The 15,562-nt window shown below is 41.9% G+C and overlaps 1 protein-coding gene across 1 annotated transcript; it reads left to right on the top strand.

Moving 5' to 3' along the window:
* Positions 1-3,206: 3,206 nt before the first annotated feature.
* Positions 3,207-14,823, top strand: Atp5f1a (ATP synthase F1 subunit alpha). Its single transcript, XM_042674981.1, has 12 exons — positions 3,207-3,360; positions 4,918-4,996; positions 7,279-7,448; positions 9,585-9,758; positions 9,867-10,033; positions 10,196-10,344; positions 11,407-11,558; positions 11,661-11,885; positions 12,646-12,753; positions 12,860-13,004; positions 13,650-13,800; positions 14,612-14,823. Exons 1-12 carry the CDS (start codon positions 3,301-3,303, stop codon positions 14,691-14,693), a joined length of 1,662 nt encoding a protein of 553 aa, XP_042530915.1. The 5' UTR covers positions 3,207-3,300; the 3' UTR covers positions 14,694-14,823.
* The last annotated feature ends 739 nt before the right edge of the window (positions 14,824-15,562 follow it).

The following is a 15,562-nucleotide window of genomic DNA, read 5'->3' as shown; positions in this document are numbered from 1 at the left end:
AAGATGGGCAAGTGGTATAGCACTAGCCTTGAGCAAAAAGAGCTCAGGGACAATGCCTAGGCCTGAGTTTGAGCCCCACAATTGAAAAAAAAATACTCTGTAAAATAGCTGGACACGGGGCTGGGAATGTGGCTCAGTGGCAGAGTGCTTGCCTTGCATGCATGAGGCCCTGGGTTCGATTCCTCAGCATCACATAAGCAAAAAGAAAAAAAAAGCTGGAAGTGGCGCTGTGGCTCAAGTGGTAGAGCACTAGCCTTGAGCTGAAGAGCTGAGGGACAGCACCCAGGCCCAGAGTTCAGGCCCCACGACCGGACTCAAAAAAAAAAAAGAGCTGGACACATTGTCTTATCTACATATTAATACACATATACATGAACCAAAGGATTGAAATTAGGTAGTAGTTATACAACTTGATCAAAGTCTTCTGGTTCCAATTGGAAGCTTCATAATCCACAGTGCCTCTAGCAATCACCTATCCAGTATACTAGGACAAGCAGACACTTCAAAGAATGATACACAAAATTTTCTGTAATATGTGATTTAAATGCAGTTGTGAATTAGACATATGCAGTTACCTTTCTCCTGTATTAAATCTTCCTTCTTTGCTTCCTTTTGTTGTGTTACTGAGGTTTGAACTCAAGATCTTGCACATGCGATGCAAGTACTCCTTCTAACACTTCAGCAACACTACCATCTCTGATGTAGTATATTTAAAATGATTTAAGTCTTTTCAGGCTAGTTGAGGCGGTTCAGAGGCCAGCCTGAGCAAAAAGTTACCAAAACATCCCACTCAACCAATACTTAGGTGTAGTGGTTCATGCTTGTTATTCTGTGGGCGAAGCATGAATAGGAGGATCCTGGTATAGATCTTCTCAGGTGAACATGGAGACTTTCTCCAAAATAACTAAAATAAGGGCTAGTGTAGGTAGCTCAAAAGGTAGAGGGCCTGCAAAATTAGTGTGAGGCCCTTAGTTCAACCTTTAATACCACCAAAACCATCTTCAAAGGAATCTTATAAGTAACCAATACCATATTCTTTTTAAAATATTTTATTACAAGGGAGATGTCACAGGGGTTACAGTTATGTATGGAAGGTTGTGAGTACATTTCTTGTGGAACAGTGTTACCCCCTCCCTTGTTTTTTTGTTTTTTGTTTTTTTGGGGGGGGTCTGGTCGTGGGGCCTGAACTCTGTTGGGTGCTATCCCTCAGCTCTTCAGCTCAAGGCTAGCGCTCTACCACTTGAGCCACAGCGCCACTTCCGGCTTTTTTCTTTTTGCTTATGTGGTGCTGAGGGATCGAACCCAGGGCCTCATGCATGCAAGGCAAGCGCTCTACCACTGAGCCACCTTCCCAGCCCCCCAATACCATATTTTATGGCTTTTATTTTTACTTTTGGCAGTGCTGAAGAGCTCAGGGCCTTGTATCAATGCTCCCCCTCCTTATTTTTATTTTATTAAAAAATACATTTCTGCTCAGTAGCTAAATCTCCCATAAATGGTTGCAACCCTTGGGAATTAGGGGAGTGGAAGCTTTGTGTCCTTTGTCATTGTAAATTTTACAAAATATTTCAGCAATATTGTTATTTTTACTAGACACATTTTGTTCCTGTCAAGTTTATTTATATTCACCCCTGGTTCCCAGGAGAATTACTACAGTTAACTAAGACTCACCTTGAAAAGAAAATAGAATATCAGCAAGGGATTGCTGACCATGTTTGGTCAGCCAAGCCAATTCCAGTAATGACTTTTTTTTTTGTCAGTTGTGGGGCTTGAACTCTGGGCATGGGTGCTGTCCCTGGGCTTTTCAGCTCAAGGCAAGCACACTGTCACTTGAGCTACGGCACCCTTCTGGTTTTCTGGTGGTTAATTGGATATGAGTCTCACAGGCTTTCCTGCCCCGGTGGGCTTTGAACTGCGATCCTCAGGTATCAGCCTCCTGAGTAGTAGCTAGGATTACAAGTGTGAGCCACCATTGCCCAACGAAGTAATGACCTTTTTAAAATTCAGGATACTCAAACCCTGGCTTTGAATGTAAGCCAAGATTTGGTTGGCTGGAACTGAAAGATGCCTCTTACAAGTTACAGGTGAAATCAACTTTAATAGTTTCTGCTTTGACATAATTAATACTCAGCATCACCCTCCCCCCAAATTCTGAGCTAATCTCTCCTCTCTCTCTCTCTCTCTTTCTCAAACACTTTCTCTCTTTCTCTCTCTTTCTCTCTCTCTCTCTCTCACACACACACACACACACTCTCTCTCTCTCTAAATATTCCGGGAGGAGGAACTCCCCAATTTCATAGAGTAGGTAGGTATAGAAAGTATGTGGTGTGTGTTCATTTGTGTGGATTAATGATGTCTATTGCATTCTGAAAGTCGAGTCTACAATATTATAAAACTAGTTGTTGGCTAAAGAAAACTTGAGCCCCAGTAGAGTCTACCATATCGTTTGACTTTTTTTTTCTTTCCTGCCAGTACTGGGGTTTGAATTCAGGCCTTCACTCTTACTAGGCAGGTGTCTACTGCTGAGTAACCCACTTCCCGCCCTAGAGTGACACTTTTGCTTCGGGACTATTCTCAATCAATTTGAGCAACTTCTGTGCTAGTGTGGATTACTGCCCTGTGATGGTCAGAAGTTTTAAACAGTTTTATCTCATTCATACAAGATTCTTTTAGGTTAAACGTTAACAGTTGATTCTTTAAGGTGAATACAAATCATACATGGTATGGACGTCAAGATGGTCCAAAGTTTCCCTCAAGGTCTGCGCTGGGGACTGTTGAGTGGCAGGTTGACCTACGGGGTGGGAGGCGGCCCGGGTGCCCCAGCCCTGCGGGGTCTCACTGTGCATCCTAGGCTCCAGCACCAGGGTGTTCGGGCACCGGCGCGGTGAGTCCTCCGGGTCGCCAGGGCGGCGCTCCCGGGCCGGGGCCGCCCATCAGCCAGCTCCGCCCACAGGCCCGGGAACCGCACTTCTGCGGGAACTGCTACTCACGTGGTTGTCGGGGCAACCGCAAGGTCGACTCGAGAGCTCCAAGTTAAAGGCACGACAGACCCCAGGGCAGAGGCCAGCCACAGTCTAGCCACTCGTTTTGGGGTTTAAACCTCCAAAAGATACTACGCTTCAGAGAAAAGAAAGAAAGAAAGAAAAAAGAGTGGATTTGCATCCGGAGGCGAAAGCGAGAGGCAGTACTTCCGGGTCAGGTGGGCCGGCTGCTTTGACCTTCGCCGCCGCTCGGCCATTTTGTCCCAGTCAGTCCTGAGGCTGCGGCTGCGGAGGACCCACTCGACGAGGAGCTGCAGAGATGTTGTCCGTGCGCGTCGCCGCGGCCGTAGCCCGTGCCCTCCCTCGGCGGGCCGGGCTGGTAAGCTGCGGGGGCCTGGCAGCGGCATCCCCGCGGGGCTGCACGGGCGGTGGGCGCTGGCTCGAGCTCGCTGCGGGGAGCGCGAAGGGCCGGGGCGAGCGCCGCCATCTTGCACGGGTGGCCGCCATCGGCCTGGGCACGGAACGGTGCACCGTGGCGACCGGGAGGCGGTGACCTCGGTGTTATCCGGGGGCCGGGCCTCACTCCCTGTCCGAGAGCGGCCCGGCCGGGGGCCTGCGCTGAAGGTCAGGGCTTGTGCTGTCCGAGGCCCGGGGCGGGCCAGGTCCTGTCGGTCGGGGTCTGGCACCGCCGAAGGTCAGCGGACTGCCGTCAGCCCTGGGTGGGGGGAGCCTGACATTGGATGAAGGTCAGCGTGCCCCGGTCCGAGGTCAGATCGGAGCGAAGGAGTAAATGATTTGTTTTTCCCCTCGGGGAGGCGATCTTCAAGGGTTGATTACTCAAACGATCGTGAAAACAATCGGACAGGTGCCGAAGAGAATTTCATGGGGCCCTGAGTTTGTGCTACTTTTCATGTAGATTCTGGAGATTTTTGCCCTTGAGATATACACTTGGTGCCTTGACATCACTCCTCCTTACTTATTTTTATCTCCCTGGTAGTTAAGAGTATCACTTTTTTTTTGGGGGGGGGGGGTCCGGTCATGGGGCCTGAACTTTGGGCCTGGGCGCTGTCCCTCAGCGCTTCAGCTCAAGGCTAGCGCTCTACCACTTGAGCCACAGCACCATTTCCGGCTTTTTTTCTTTTTGCTTATGTGGTGCTGAGGAATTGAACCCAGGGCCTCTGGCATGCAAGGCAAGCGCTCTACCACTGAGCTACCTTCCCAGCCCCAAGAGTATGACTTTTATGTCCTGGAAAAAAGCGTTTACTTTTTAATGTTCTTCATAAAAGCAACCTAAACTTGAAAGGTGAGGTACATATATTGGCCATTTTGCTGTCCTAACGCAGCTACTGGCAGCATCGTGGTTTCTTTCCTCTTAGCAGAAAAGCATTTTACACTATTTTCAGCAAGGTCTTAATCTTAATGGTAGTGGCTTCAGAATTGACGTCACAGTATTTAACCTTGAAGGAAAGATAAAGATGTCCACGTTCCAGTTGCTGCAGGATTTGGCCAGGGCAGTAAAAGAAAAAGTGCATATGCTATACCTCTCTTAATTTCACATTATTTTGTAACTCAGTTTTGTTTTCTTTGTGTGTGTGTGTGCGCGTTGTTTTAAGAGTTGGAAATATATTGAGGCATATATATTTGATAAACATATTGAGATAAATACATTTATCTTAGTGAGATTTCTACTTAAGTGAAATCTGAGGTCAAAATGATAGTACTTACAGAGTGCCTGTTGTGTGCCAGGAACCGCATAACGTTAAGTCAGAAGGTGCTTTCTCATATGATTAAATCGTGTTAAAATTTTAGACAGAATACTTAGAACTATAATTAACATTTTTCACCCAGTAATTTGATCAGCCTTAATTTGTTTAAATTTTTTAGTTTTATTTAGAATTTTATAAAGTTCAAAATTTTAAGATTATTTTTGCACTAGGTCTCCAAAAATGCTTTGGGATCATCTTTCATTGCTGCAAGGAACCTCCATGCTTCTAACACCCGCCTTCAGAAGACTGGTAAGTCATTATTTCTAAATCTGCATTGTGAAGGTTGATTTTTTTTTTTTTCCATTAAACTTTTTATTTTTCTCATTTTTTTAAGCCATAGTATACCATTTGTTTTGCCTTAGTAGGTTTTCTAGCTGCTTCTGATAGTTCCTTTTGGATAAACCCAAATTTTCTGATTTATGAATATTTCTATACTCTGCCCCCCCAAATTAGAAAATAAGCAGTTCATATCAATAGATTTTTATTTTTCCAAAGACAGTAGCTGTTAACCTTGTACCTGACAAATACTTGGAGAAGTGGGATTGGAGTTGAGCATAAGAAGCTGCTGTTGTTTGGAATATCCTTGGAGATATAGTGAGAGCTTTTGGGGGGGGGGGGGGGATGGCAAATCTGGGACCTTTGTACATTTATAGACAAGTACAGTTTGTTTTTAAAACACCAGAATTTTGTTTATTGTTGCAAATACTTCCATGGTATTTGACCAAACTCAGAACTATTTGTTTGAAAGGAAAGATATAAAACAAATAGCAAGTACTCTTAATACTGAGGTTATACTTGGCTGTGTATATTAGGATTTTTCTATATGTCAAAATGAAGAATGTAGTACTTTGATTTAAAAAATTGATTACTATAAAGGTGTTGTATATATGAGGGTTACAGTTACCTAAGTAAGGTAAAGAGTACATTTCTTTTTGGACAATATCACCCCTTCCCTTACTTTCTCCCAATTGTACTTTGATTCTCTCCCTCCCCCCAACTTTGATGTTTTTATTTATTTATTTATTTTTTGGGGTCCGGTCATGGGGCCTGAACTCGGCCTGGGCGCTGTCCCTCAGCTCTTCAGCTCAAGACTAGCACTCTATCACTTGAGCCACAGTGCCAGTTCTGGCTTTTTTCTTTTTGCTTATGTGGTGCTGAGGAATCGAACTCAGGGCCTCATGCATGCAAGGCAAGCACTCTACCACTGAGCCACCTTCTCAGCCCCAACTTTGATGTTTTTAAAAGAGAAGTTTTTTAAAATGCAACATGTTTTGGGCTGGGAATGTGGCTTAGTGGTAAAGTGCTTGCCTAGCATGCAAGAAGCCCTGGTTTCAATTCCTTAGTACCACATGAACAGAAAGTCAGAAGTGGTGCCGTGGCTCAAGTTGTAGAATGCTAGCCTTGAGCAAAAGCTCAAGGACAGTGCCCAGGCCAGGCCCTGAGTTCTAAGCACCAGGACTGGCAATAAATAAATAGATATGCAAAACATTATAAGCCAGGCACTGATGGCTAGTCTCTGTCAATCTTGGCTGAGATCTGAAGATCATGGTTCAAAGCAGCCTGGGCAAGGAGTCCATGAGACTCTTTATCTCCAATTAACCACCAAAAAGCTAGACGTAGAACTGTGACTCAAGTGGTAGAGTGCTAGTTTGGGGCAAAAAAAGAAGAAGAAAAAAAAGCTCAAAGACAGTGCCTAAGCCTGAGCTCAAGCCTTAGGATAGGAGGAGGAGGAGATTTTAAATTATGCTTTAAAAAATATTGATACTAGGGTTTGCACTCTGGTCCTTGTGCACTTCCACTGAGTTATGCCTCCAGACTAAATTATGCTTTTTATAGCATTTATTTTAAAAAGTTCAGGCTTCACTGTAACTACAGATTCCTTAGAAATTATAACAGGAGCCAGTGGCCAGTGGTTTATGCCTATAATCCTAGCTACCTAGGAGGCTGACATCTGAGGATAGCAGTTCAAAGCCAGCCCAAGCAGGAAAGCCCATGAGTCTCATAACTCCAATAACCTACTTAGATAAAGCCTGAAGTGATGCTGTGGCTCAAGTGGTAGAGAGCTATCCTTGAGAATAAAGGAGCTCAGGATTGTACCTAGGCCTAGAGTTATGTCCCAAGACTGGCAAAAAGAAAAAAGAAAGCAGAGGATGGTAGAACATTTAAGGAGTAGAGGAAACTAATGCTTAACTGTTTATTAACCTCTTGTTTACATTTGTCTTCTGCAGAACATTTTTCTCTCAACCACTTGAGTTTCTTCATTTTTATAGTGGTAGTGGTAGAGAATTTGTTTCAGAATGTACCGGTAGGGGATGGAAAGGATGGTAGGGGAAAAACAAAGGAGGAGGTAACAATGCTCGGTAGGAAATGTACTCATTACCTTATTCATGTAACTGTAACCCCTCTGTACAGTATTTTTACAATAAAAAGCATAGTAAAAATATAACTGGGTAGTTTTTATGTTGCTGAGGAATAAACTGTGAAGAGATCGTGGTTATGGCTTATTTTTTAATTGAAGTGCCCTCTTTCAGGCACTGCCGAGGTGTCCTCTATTCTTGAGGAGCGTATTCTTGGAGCTGATACCTCTGTTGATCTTGAAGAGACTGGACGAGTCCTAAGTATTGGCGATGGTATTGCCCGAGTACATGGGCTAAGGAATGTTCAAGCAGAAGAAATGGTAGAATTTTCTTCAGGATTAAAGGTAGGAACCTTTAATGAGAATTTGCTGCTTTAGGGTTACATATTTTTACTATCAATTAAGCAGAAATTGTGTCAAACTGTTATTTTTTCTTTTCCTTTCTTTGGCTCAAGAGTTTGGAATTTACTTGAGCCATGCCTCAATCTAAACTCAATCTAAACTTCTCTTTGAGCTTATTAGGTAGGCCCTCAAGCTCCTGCTTGAGCCAGATAGGAGCTGGCTTTTTTTCCAGCATAGACCAAGATCCTACTTGCTTCCTGCTGAAGCTGGGATAACAGATGTGTGCCTCTGCACCCAACTGTTGCCTGAGAAGGTGTCTTGAGAATTTTTCAATCTCCTGGCTTCAGCCCAGGTGCCTTAGATATTTTTGGTCTTTGTTTTTTCCTTCTTGTCATAAAGATGAAGATAAACTTCAAAGATTTTAGTTGGCCAGATGTTGTATTTTATGGGCTGATTTAAACATAAATTTTCACCGAAATTTCAAGAAATTCAAGTCTATTCTAAGTGTTCATAAGATGACCTTAGGTAAAAGCTTTTGAAACCTTAAAAGACGTACCAGTTCTGTTAGAAAGTTGAAAGCCATTGGCTTTGTATGCCAGTAAGAGAAAATGTATTAAAAGGTTGTCAAGCTTTGATGATAGAAGTTCACTTTGTTTTTTGGCTGAGCTTAGTCAACCAGTAGAGTGAAAAATTAAAGTTGTAGGTTCTCTGGGGAAAGCATAGGGCATCTGGGTAGACCAAATATAGTATGTAGTACTGTTCCCCTAATGACCTTGTTACTTTTATAAGGGTGTAATTTTTTTTTTGCCAGTCCTGGGGCTTGAACTCAGGGCCTGGGCATTGTCTCTGACCTTCTTTTGCTCAAGGCTAACCCTCTACCACTTGAAAGCACAGCTTCTTCTGTTTATGTGGTGCTGAGGAATTGAACCCAGGGCTTGATACGAGTTTGTATCTACAATGACATTCCAGATGCTTTCCTATACTTTAGACATGATTTAGGGACCTAATGTCTTAACAGTTGTAATTATGAGAGATGATATATTGCTATTATATTAATGAAAAATACTTTTTTCTAGTACTAGAGATTGAGCTCTGAGCCTTGTGCTTGCTACCTAGTGGAAGAGGGCTATACCACACAAGCTTCCAGTCCTGAAATTTTGTTCTAAATGGAATACGGTTAGATAGTTTTAAATAATTTTAACATGATGAGTATAGGTTCTTATTACATAGGGTGTGTGTGTGTGTACTTGCGTGTGCACCTTCATGCACACATGCACACGTAGTCCTAGGGCTTGAACTGGGGACTCTATTCCCAAGTGTTTTTTTTTTTTGTTCAGGGCTAGCACTTTACCACTTAAGCTACAGTGACAGCCTTTTGGTGGTTAATTGAAGTGAAGAGTCTCACAGACTTTGCTACCAATGCTGGCTTTGAACCACAAAACTGTTTATTATGGAGCTTCTCACAGATAAAAAGATAAAAGATAAATTGTCTTAAATTTTTATTCAAACTAATCCTTTGCCTTAAAGTAATGACATTGAAAAAGGAAATGACATTGGAAAGAAGCTTAGCCTGTTCAAGTTCTTGGTTTCTTTCATTCCTTCTAGGATGTGATAATGAGCAAGTTAGGCTAACATAATGCTATTTTTAAGATAATTGAAGGGGGTGCTGGGAAGGTGGCTCAGTGGTGGAGCGCTTGCCTTGCATGCATGAGGCCCTGGGTTCGATTCCTCAACACCACATAGCAAAAAGAAAAAAGCTGGAAGTGGCGCTGTGGCTCAAGTGGTAGAGCTCTAGCCTTGAGCTGAAGAGCTGAGGGACAACGCCCAGGCCCAGAGTTCAGGTCCCATGACCGGACCCCCCCCCAAAAAAAAGATTATTCAAGGGAACATGTTGCCATTTTAAGAGTCTTAACCAAGGTTGGAAAAATACTATAAGCCATGTAGAAAGGTACTACCCCTCACCCATAATTTGTATATCATGTTGTATGGGTATAAGGGGAAGAAAATTGCTCTAGCTTCATAAGTATGTCTTCTAAAATATTTTTTATTAGCTCACATTAGTTACATTTACACACATGTTCAACGTATTCTAATCAATCTTGTCCCTTCTGTCAATCTCCCTGCTATGTCTTTATTTAGGGTATGTCTCTGAATTTGGAACCAGACAATGTTGGTGTTGTCGTGTTTGGGAATGATAAACTGATTAAGGAAGGAGATATTGTGAAGAGGACAGGAGCTATTGTGGATGTTCCAGTTGGTGATGAGCTCTTGGGTCGTGTGGTAGATGCCCTTGGTAATCCCATTGATGGAAAGGTGGGTTTAGTGTTTATTAGATGTAATGGCAACTACTAACATCTAAACGCATTATTCAGAGGATTCCTTTTAATTTTAACAAAACTTTTTTTTTTTTTTTTAAAACAGGGTCCAGTTGGTTCCAAGAGCCGTAGGCGAGTGGGCCTGAAAGCTCCTGGAATCATTCCTCGAATCTCAGTGCGGGAACCCATGCAGACTGGCATTAAGGCTGTGGATAGCTTGGTGCCGATTGGCCGTGGTCAGCGTGAGCTGATTATTGGCGACAGACAGACTGGGTAAAGATTCAAGATTATGTTAGAAGTACTTTAGGCAGAGGTTACTTTTTCATTTTGGAAAGGGAAATGCTTTGGCTATAAAGAGAGTAGAATATAATTAATAAATTTTAGGAATTCCTTTGAAGTACTAATGGCATTTGTGTTTACTTTCCTTTTTTAAAGGAAAACTTCCATTGCTATTGACACAATCATCAACCAGAAGCGTTTCAATGAGGGAACTGATGAAAAGAAGAAGCTATACTGTATCTATGTTGCTATTGGTCAGAAGCGATCCACTGTTGCCCAGTTGGTAAAGAGACTGACAGATGCAGGTATTAAAAGAACTTGAAGCCTGTTGTTACCGTAATTCCTTAATTTTAACTTTAGAACAGCTTTGTTTAACCCTAATGAATTGAACTTTCTATTATATTTATGTTGTATGTGCATACATATGTATGCATATGTATATGCTATATGTAAGCAAAACCAGGAAAATGATATAAAACAACAATGCATTTAAGGATTTTATCTGTTTCTTTCAAATGGATGTTATTTGACTACGTAATTCCTGCTATGTTACATATTGATTCCAGCACTTCACATATATAAGACAAATGCTCTCCCATTTGTACTAAGCTTTTTGTTTATGTTTTGAGATTTTTAGTGTTGGTTTGAAATGTGGTTTCATAACTTTCTAGCTGGCCCTAAACCCCTGCTTCTGCCTCCCAGGTAGCTAGAATTACAGGCATGTATCACTATGCCTATCTGGTTAGCTTTTTAATTTTGTTATTGTTATAAAGGTGGTGAACAGAGGGGTTACTTTTACATAATGTAGTACCAGGGATCAAACCCAGACTTTGTTACATGCTAATCAAGTGCTCTGCTACTGAACTATATTCCCAGCCCCTGACTCTGGTAAATTCTGGTTTTGTTTTGTTTTTTTGGTCATGGAGCTTGAACTCTGGGCCTGGGTCCGGTCCTTCAGCTCAAGGCTAGTGCTCTGCCACTTGAGCCACAGCACCACATCTGGCTTTTTCTGCTTACGTGGTGCTGAGGAATTGAACCCAGGGTCTCATGCATGCAAGGCAAGCACTCCCCTGCTGAGCCACCTTCCCAGCCTCAATCTGGTTAATTCTTTTTTTTTTTTTTTTTGTGAGAATACCATACAGAGGAGTTACAATTACATGGGCAAGATAATGAGTACATTTCTTATCAAGCATTGTTGCCTCCTCTTTGTTTCCCCTTCCCATCCCTTCCCATACTCCCCCCACCCCCCACCTCTGGTTAATTCTTATAGTGAATTTTACCACATAGGCAATTTTATGACAGTAGCCTTTGATTGAAGACCACAATATTGAAAACTTTGGCAAAATGTGAAACTTCTTTCTCCTCAGATGCCATGAAGTACACCATTGTAGTATCTGCGACTGCTTCTGATGCTGCCCCACTTCAGTACCTGGCTCCTTATTCTGGCTGTTCTATGGGAGAGTATTTCAGAGATAACGGCAAACATGCTTTGATCATCTATGATGATTTATCGAAACAGGTAAAAGAAACATTTTGTAATCTACATGTTTGCAATAGAGTAGTAGTTGACAAATGGAACCTTTGTTTACTAGGTTGAATGATAACCCTTTCTGTATCATAGGCTGTTGCTTACCGTCAGATGTCCCTGTTGCTCCGCCGACCCCCTGGCCGTGAGGCCTATCCTGGTGATGTGTTCTACCTACACTCCCGGCTGCTAGAGAGAGCTGCCAAAATGAATGATTCTTTTGGTGGTGGTTCCTTGACTGCTCTGCCAGTTATAGAAACACAGGCTGGTGATGTGTCTGCTTACATTCCAACGAATGTCATTTCCATCACTGATGGACAGGTATTATTTTAATAACTAAAACAAACGTAAGAAATGGTTGGATACTTACAAGACAGTTAGTAGAGGCTAATGGCTATGAACAACTGCCTTTTTTTTTTTTTTTTTTACAGAAAATTGCAAATGTTTATAAAAGGAGAGTAGACTAATAAAACCTCACATATTTGTCAGCTCAATTATTTCACAGGGTAATGTTTCTCATTCTGTATGTTTGTTCCTTATGATTCTCCACTCCTGACTATGTGAGTGTGTATATGCGCACATGTGCTTGTGCCAAAACTGAAGCTGGAACTCAAGGCCTGAGCATTGTCCCTTAGCTGTTTCGTGTTTTACTCAAGGTTGGAATTCTCTAACACTTGAGCTACATCTCCACTTCTCACTTTATAGTGGTAAATTGGAAATAAGAGTCTCTCAAACTTATACCCAAGCTGGCTTTGAACCTTGATCCTCAGATCTCAGTGTTTTGAGTACCCAGGATTGCAGGTGCCCAACACCACCTCTAGATAGTTTTGAAATACATCCTTGAGATTGTTATCACCTCCCATATGTATTTCAATATAAATGTTACTGTTCTTTTCCTTATCCTAACATGTCTTAATCTCAGTAATAGAACATCTAAAATCAGTTTCAGTTGTGAAAAAATTGGTTACTTAGCATTCTTCCTCAAGTTTTCATGTTTCAGTTTTTTGGCATAATGACTTAAATTTTAAAATAGTTGTTTTCTTAATTTAAGTAGCTAGCCTTGTTTATTTTTACATTGTAGATTTTCTTGGAGACAGAGTTGTTCTACAAAGGTATTCGCCCTGCTATTAACGTTGGTTTGTCTGTGTCCCGTGTTGGTTCTGCTGCCCAAACCAGGGCCATGAAGCAGGTAATGAAAATGATACACCATTTTGACAGGGAAAGGGAATGCTATTAAGTCTTAATAGCACATCAGCTACGTAGTGCTCTGGACTACTGTAACCTCTGTGTTTCAGGTGGCGGGTACCATGAAGCTGGAGTTGGCTCAGTATCGTGAGGTTGCTGCCTTTGCCCAGTTTGGCTCTGATCTTGATGCTGCCACTCAACAACTCCTGAGTCGTGGTGTGCGTCTGACTGAGTTGCTGAAGCAAGGACAGTATTGTGAGTTGTTCTTTAAGGGCTGAACTTCTACTGTATGTTAGGGATTTCTCAGGCCTACAGAGAGATATCATGTACCATAGGTTTGTATGTTTTATCAAAGGTAGACTATTTCACTTAATTAGTCATCACATATCGTTACCTTCATAGCATAAATGCTGTGAACTTTTATCACCAGGAAAATGCCCTAGATCTGTTTTAACATTTTCAATGATCAAAATCTATAGATTTTCTTAATCTACAAGATTGGGAAAATTTTTAAAATATATGTTTCTATCTTGCCAGGAAACTGGTTTTAGATACTCTTACTGAGATTAATGTATTGGGTTGGGTGGGTTTCGTGGGATAGTGCTTATCCTGCATTGTGAGTCTCTGGATTTGATCTCCAACACCATCAAAAAAGAAAAAAGACTCCCCAAACAGTTTAAACACTTTGAGATTATAAACAGTGGTTATTAGCTGTACTGTAAGATTATGCTTCTGTTTACTAGGAAGGAGGTGAGAAAGAATATCATGTAGAGATGTAGATTGATGAGAATATGACAGTAGGGGATAGAGACATGTTAATAATTGGAAGAAAAGTTTCTCTGATCTTGGTAACATGGCATTTTACTTGTTTCACCAATTCATTTGTTTTTCTCTCCCCAGCTCCCATGGCTATTGAAGAACAAGTGGCAGTTATCTATGCGGGTGTAAGGGGGTATCTTGATAAACTGGAGCCCAGCAAGATCACAAAATTTGAGAATTCTTTCTTGTCTCATGTTATCGGCCAGCACCAATCCTTGTTGGCCAATATCAGGTATGAATGTAGTTAATGGACTCATGTAGGTGTGGGTGTGTAGATGTCTGTGTCTGTCTGTCTGTCTTACCTATATGTCTTGGCCTTGGAACTTGAACTCAGGGCCTGGGCACTGTCCCTGAGCTTTTTTTTTTAAGGCTAATGCTCTTACCACTTGAGCCATAGCTCCACTTGTGGCTTTTTGGTGGTTAATTAGGAAATAAGAGTCTCAAGGACTTTCCTGCCTGTGCTGCTTTGAACCTTAATCTTTAGATCTCAGCTTCTTGAGTAGCTAGGATTATAGGCATGAATCACCGGCACCCTGCTAAATATAAGGGCTTGAACTCAGGGTCTAGGCACTGTTCCTAAGTTTCTTTTGCTCAGGCTAGCACTGTACCATTGGAGCCACAGAGCTACTTCCAGCTTTTTCTGTTGAAGTGTTGCTGAGGAACCCAGGGCTTCATGCATGTTAGGCAAGCACTCTACCACTAAGCCACATTTCCAGTCCCTAAATATTTATTTATTTATTTATTTTTGGTTGTGGGGCCTGAATTCTGGTTCTGGGCTCTGTCCCTCAGCTCTTCTGCTCAAAGCTAACATTCTACTACTTTAGCCACAGCGCCACTTCTGGCTTTTCTGCTTATATGGTGCTGAGGAATGGAACCCAGGGCCTCATGCATGCAAGGCAAGCGCTCTACCACTGAGCCACCTTCCCAGCCCTAAATATTTAAAATTTCAAGATAGGAAATGTTACTCTTTTTTAGTTTTAGTTAACCTATTCATTAAGTTTTTGTCCAGGTCACAACTTAAAATCTGCTTTTTTTCCAAATAGGGCTGATGGGAAGATCTCAGAGGAATCAGATGCAAAGCTGAAGGAGATTGTAACAAACTTCTTGGCTGGTTTCGAGTCATAAATGCCTATGGATTCATATCAGATACTGGTTGGTTGCTTCTTCTAGAAAAATTGTTTCCATTTATAAAACAGTTCTCATATTCCTCATGTACAGAAATCACGTGAAAAATAAAACTTCCGTGTTGTGTGGTCGTTTTTTGTGCTTTGTGTTATTTAAACCGGCTGAAATGTTGAGGAATTGGTGAAATGTTTTTCATCTCATTCTCTTTAAATCAATCAACAGGGCTGTGGTTGAGGAGAGAAATTCATAAACTAGATAACTGAACCTATGTGGCAAATTGCTATTGAAGAGCTGACTTAGTAAGTTCTCTCTGTCCAGAAGCCTTAGTTCAACAAAGTGGTGCTCTAGGTAGGAAAAGAAAAGACAGGTAGTGAGGCACTGATGGCTCATGCCTGTAATTGTAGCTACTCAGGAGAAGGACATACGAGGTTCATGGTTCAAAGCAGGTCCAGGCAGGAAAAGTCTGGGAGAGTCATCTCCAATTAACGATCGGAAAAAAAGGAAGTGGTGCTGTGGCTCAAAATAGTATAGTGTTATCCTCAAGCAAAAGAGCTCAGAGACAGCACCCAGGCCTTGAGTCCAAGCCCCACAATTAGTAACTATGAAAAAAGGTAAAATTCCCAAGATAATATGACAAAAAATGGGAGACATCAGAATGAATAGAAATAATGGTTCTCATGAATAACTGCTCTATTTTCCCATAAGGTTTCACCAAGTGGTTCACGTGCTTTCACACTTTATCTTCGTTAGCCAGAATTACAAGTGTGTGTCACCATGCCTGCCTCAGCAGGTTTTAACTATGATCAAATTGGTCAGTGTGGTAAGTATTTTTGGTCTTGTTTAGGGAATCTTCACAGTCACAAAGGTAG

This window comes from Dipodomys spectabilis, unplaced genomic scaffold (genome assembly GCF_019054845.1).
Source record: "Dipodomys spectabilis isolate Male_0828 unplaced genomic scaffold, ASM1905484v1 ptg000024l, whole genome shotgun sequence".
Classification (NCBI taxonomy): Eukaryota; Metazoa; Chordata; class Mammalia; order Rodentia; family Heteromyidae; genus Dipodomys; species Dipodomys spectabilis.
This window is presented reverse-complemented; position numbering and strand designations above follow the sequence as displayed.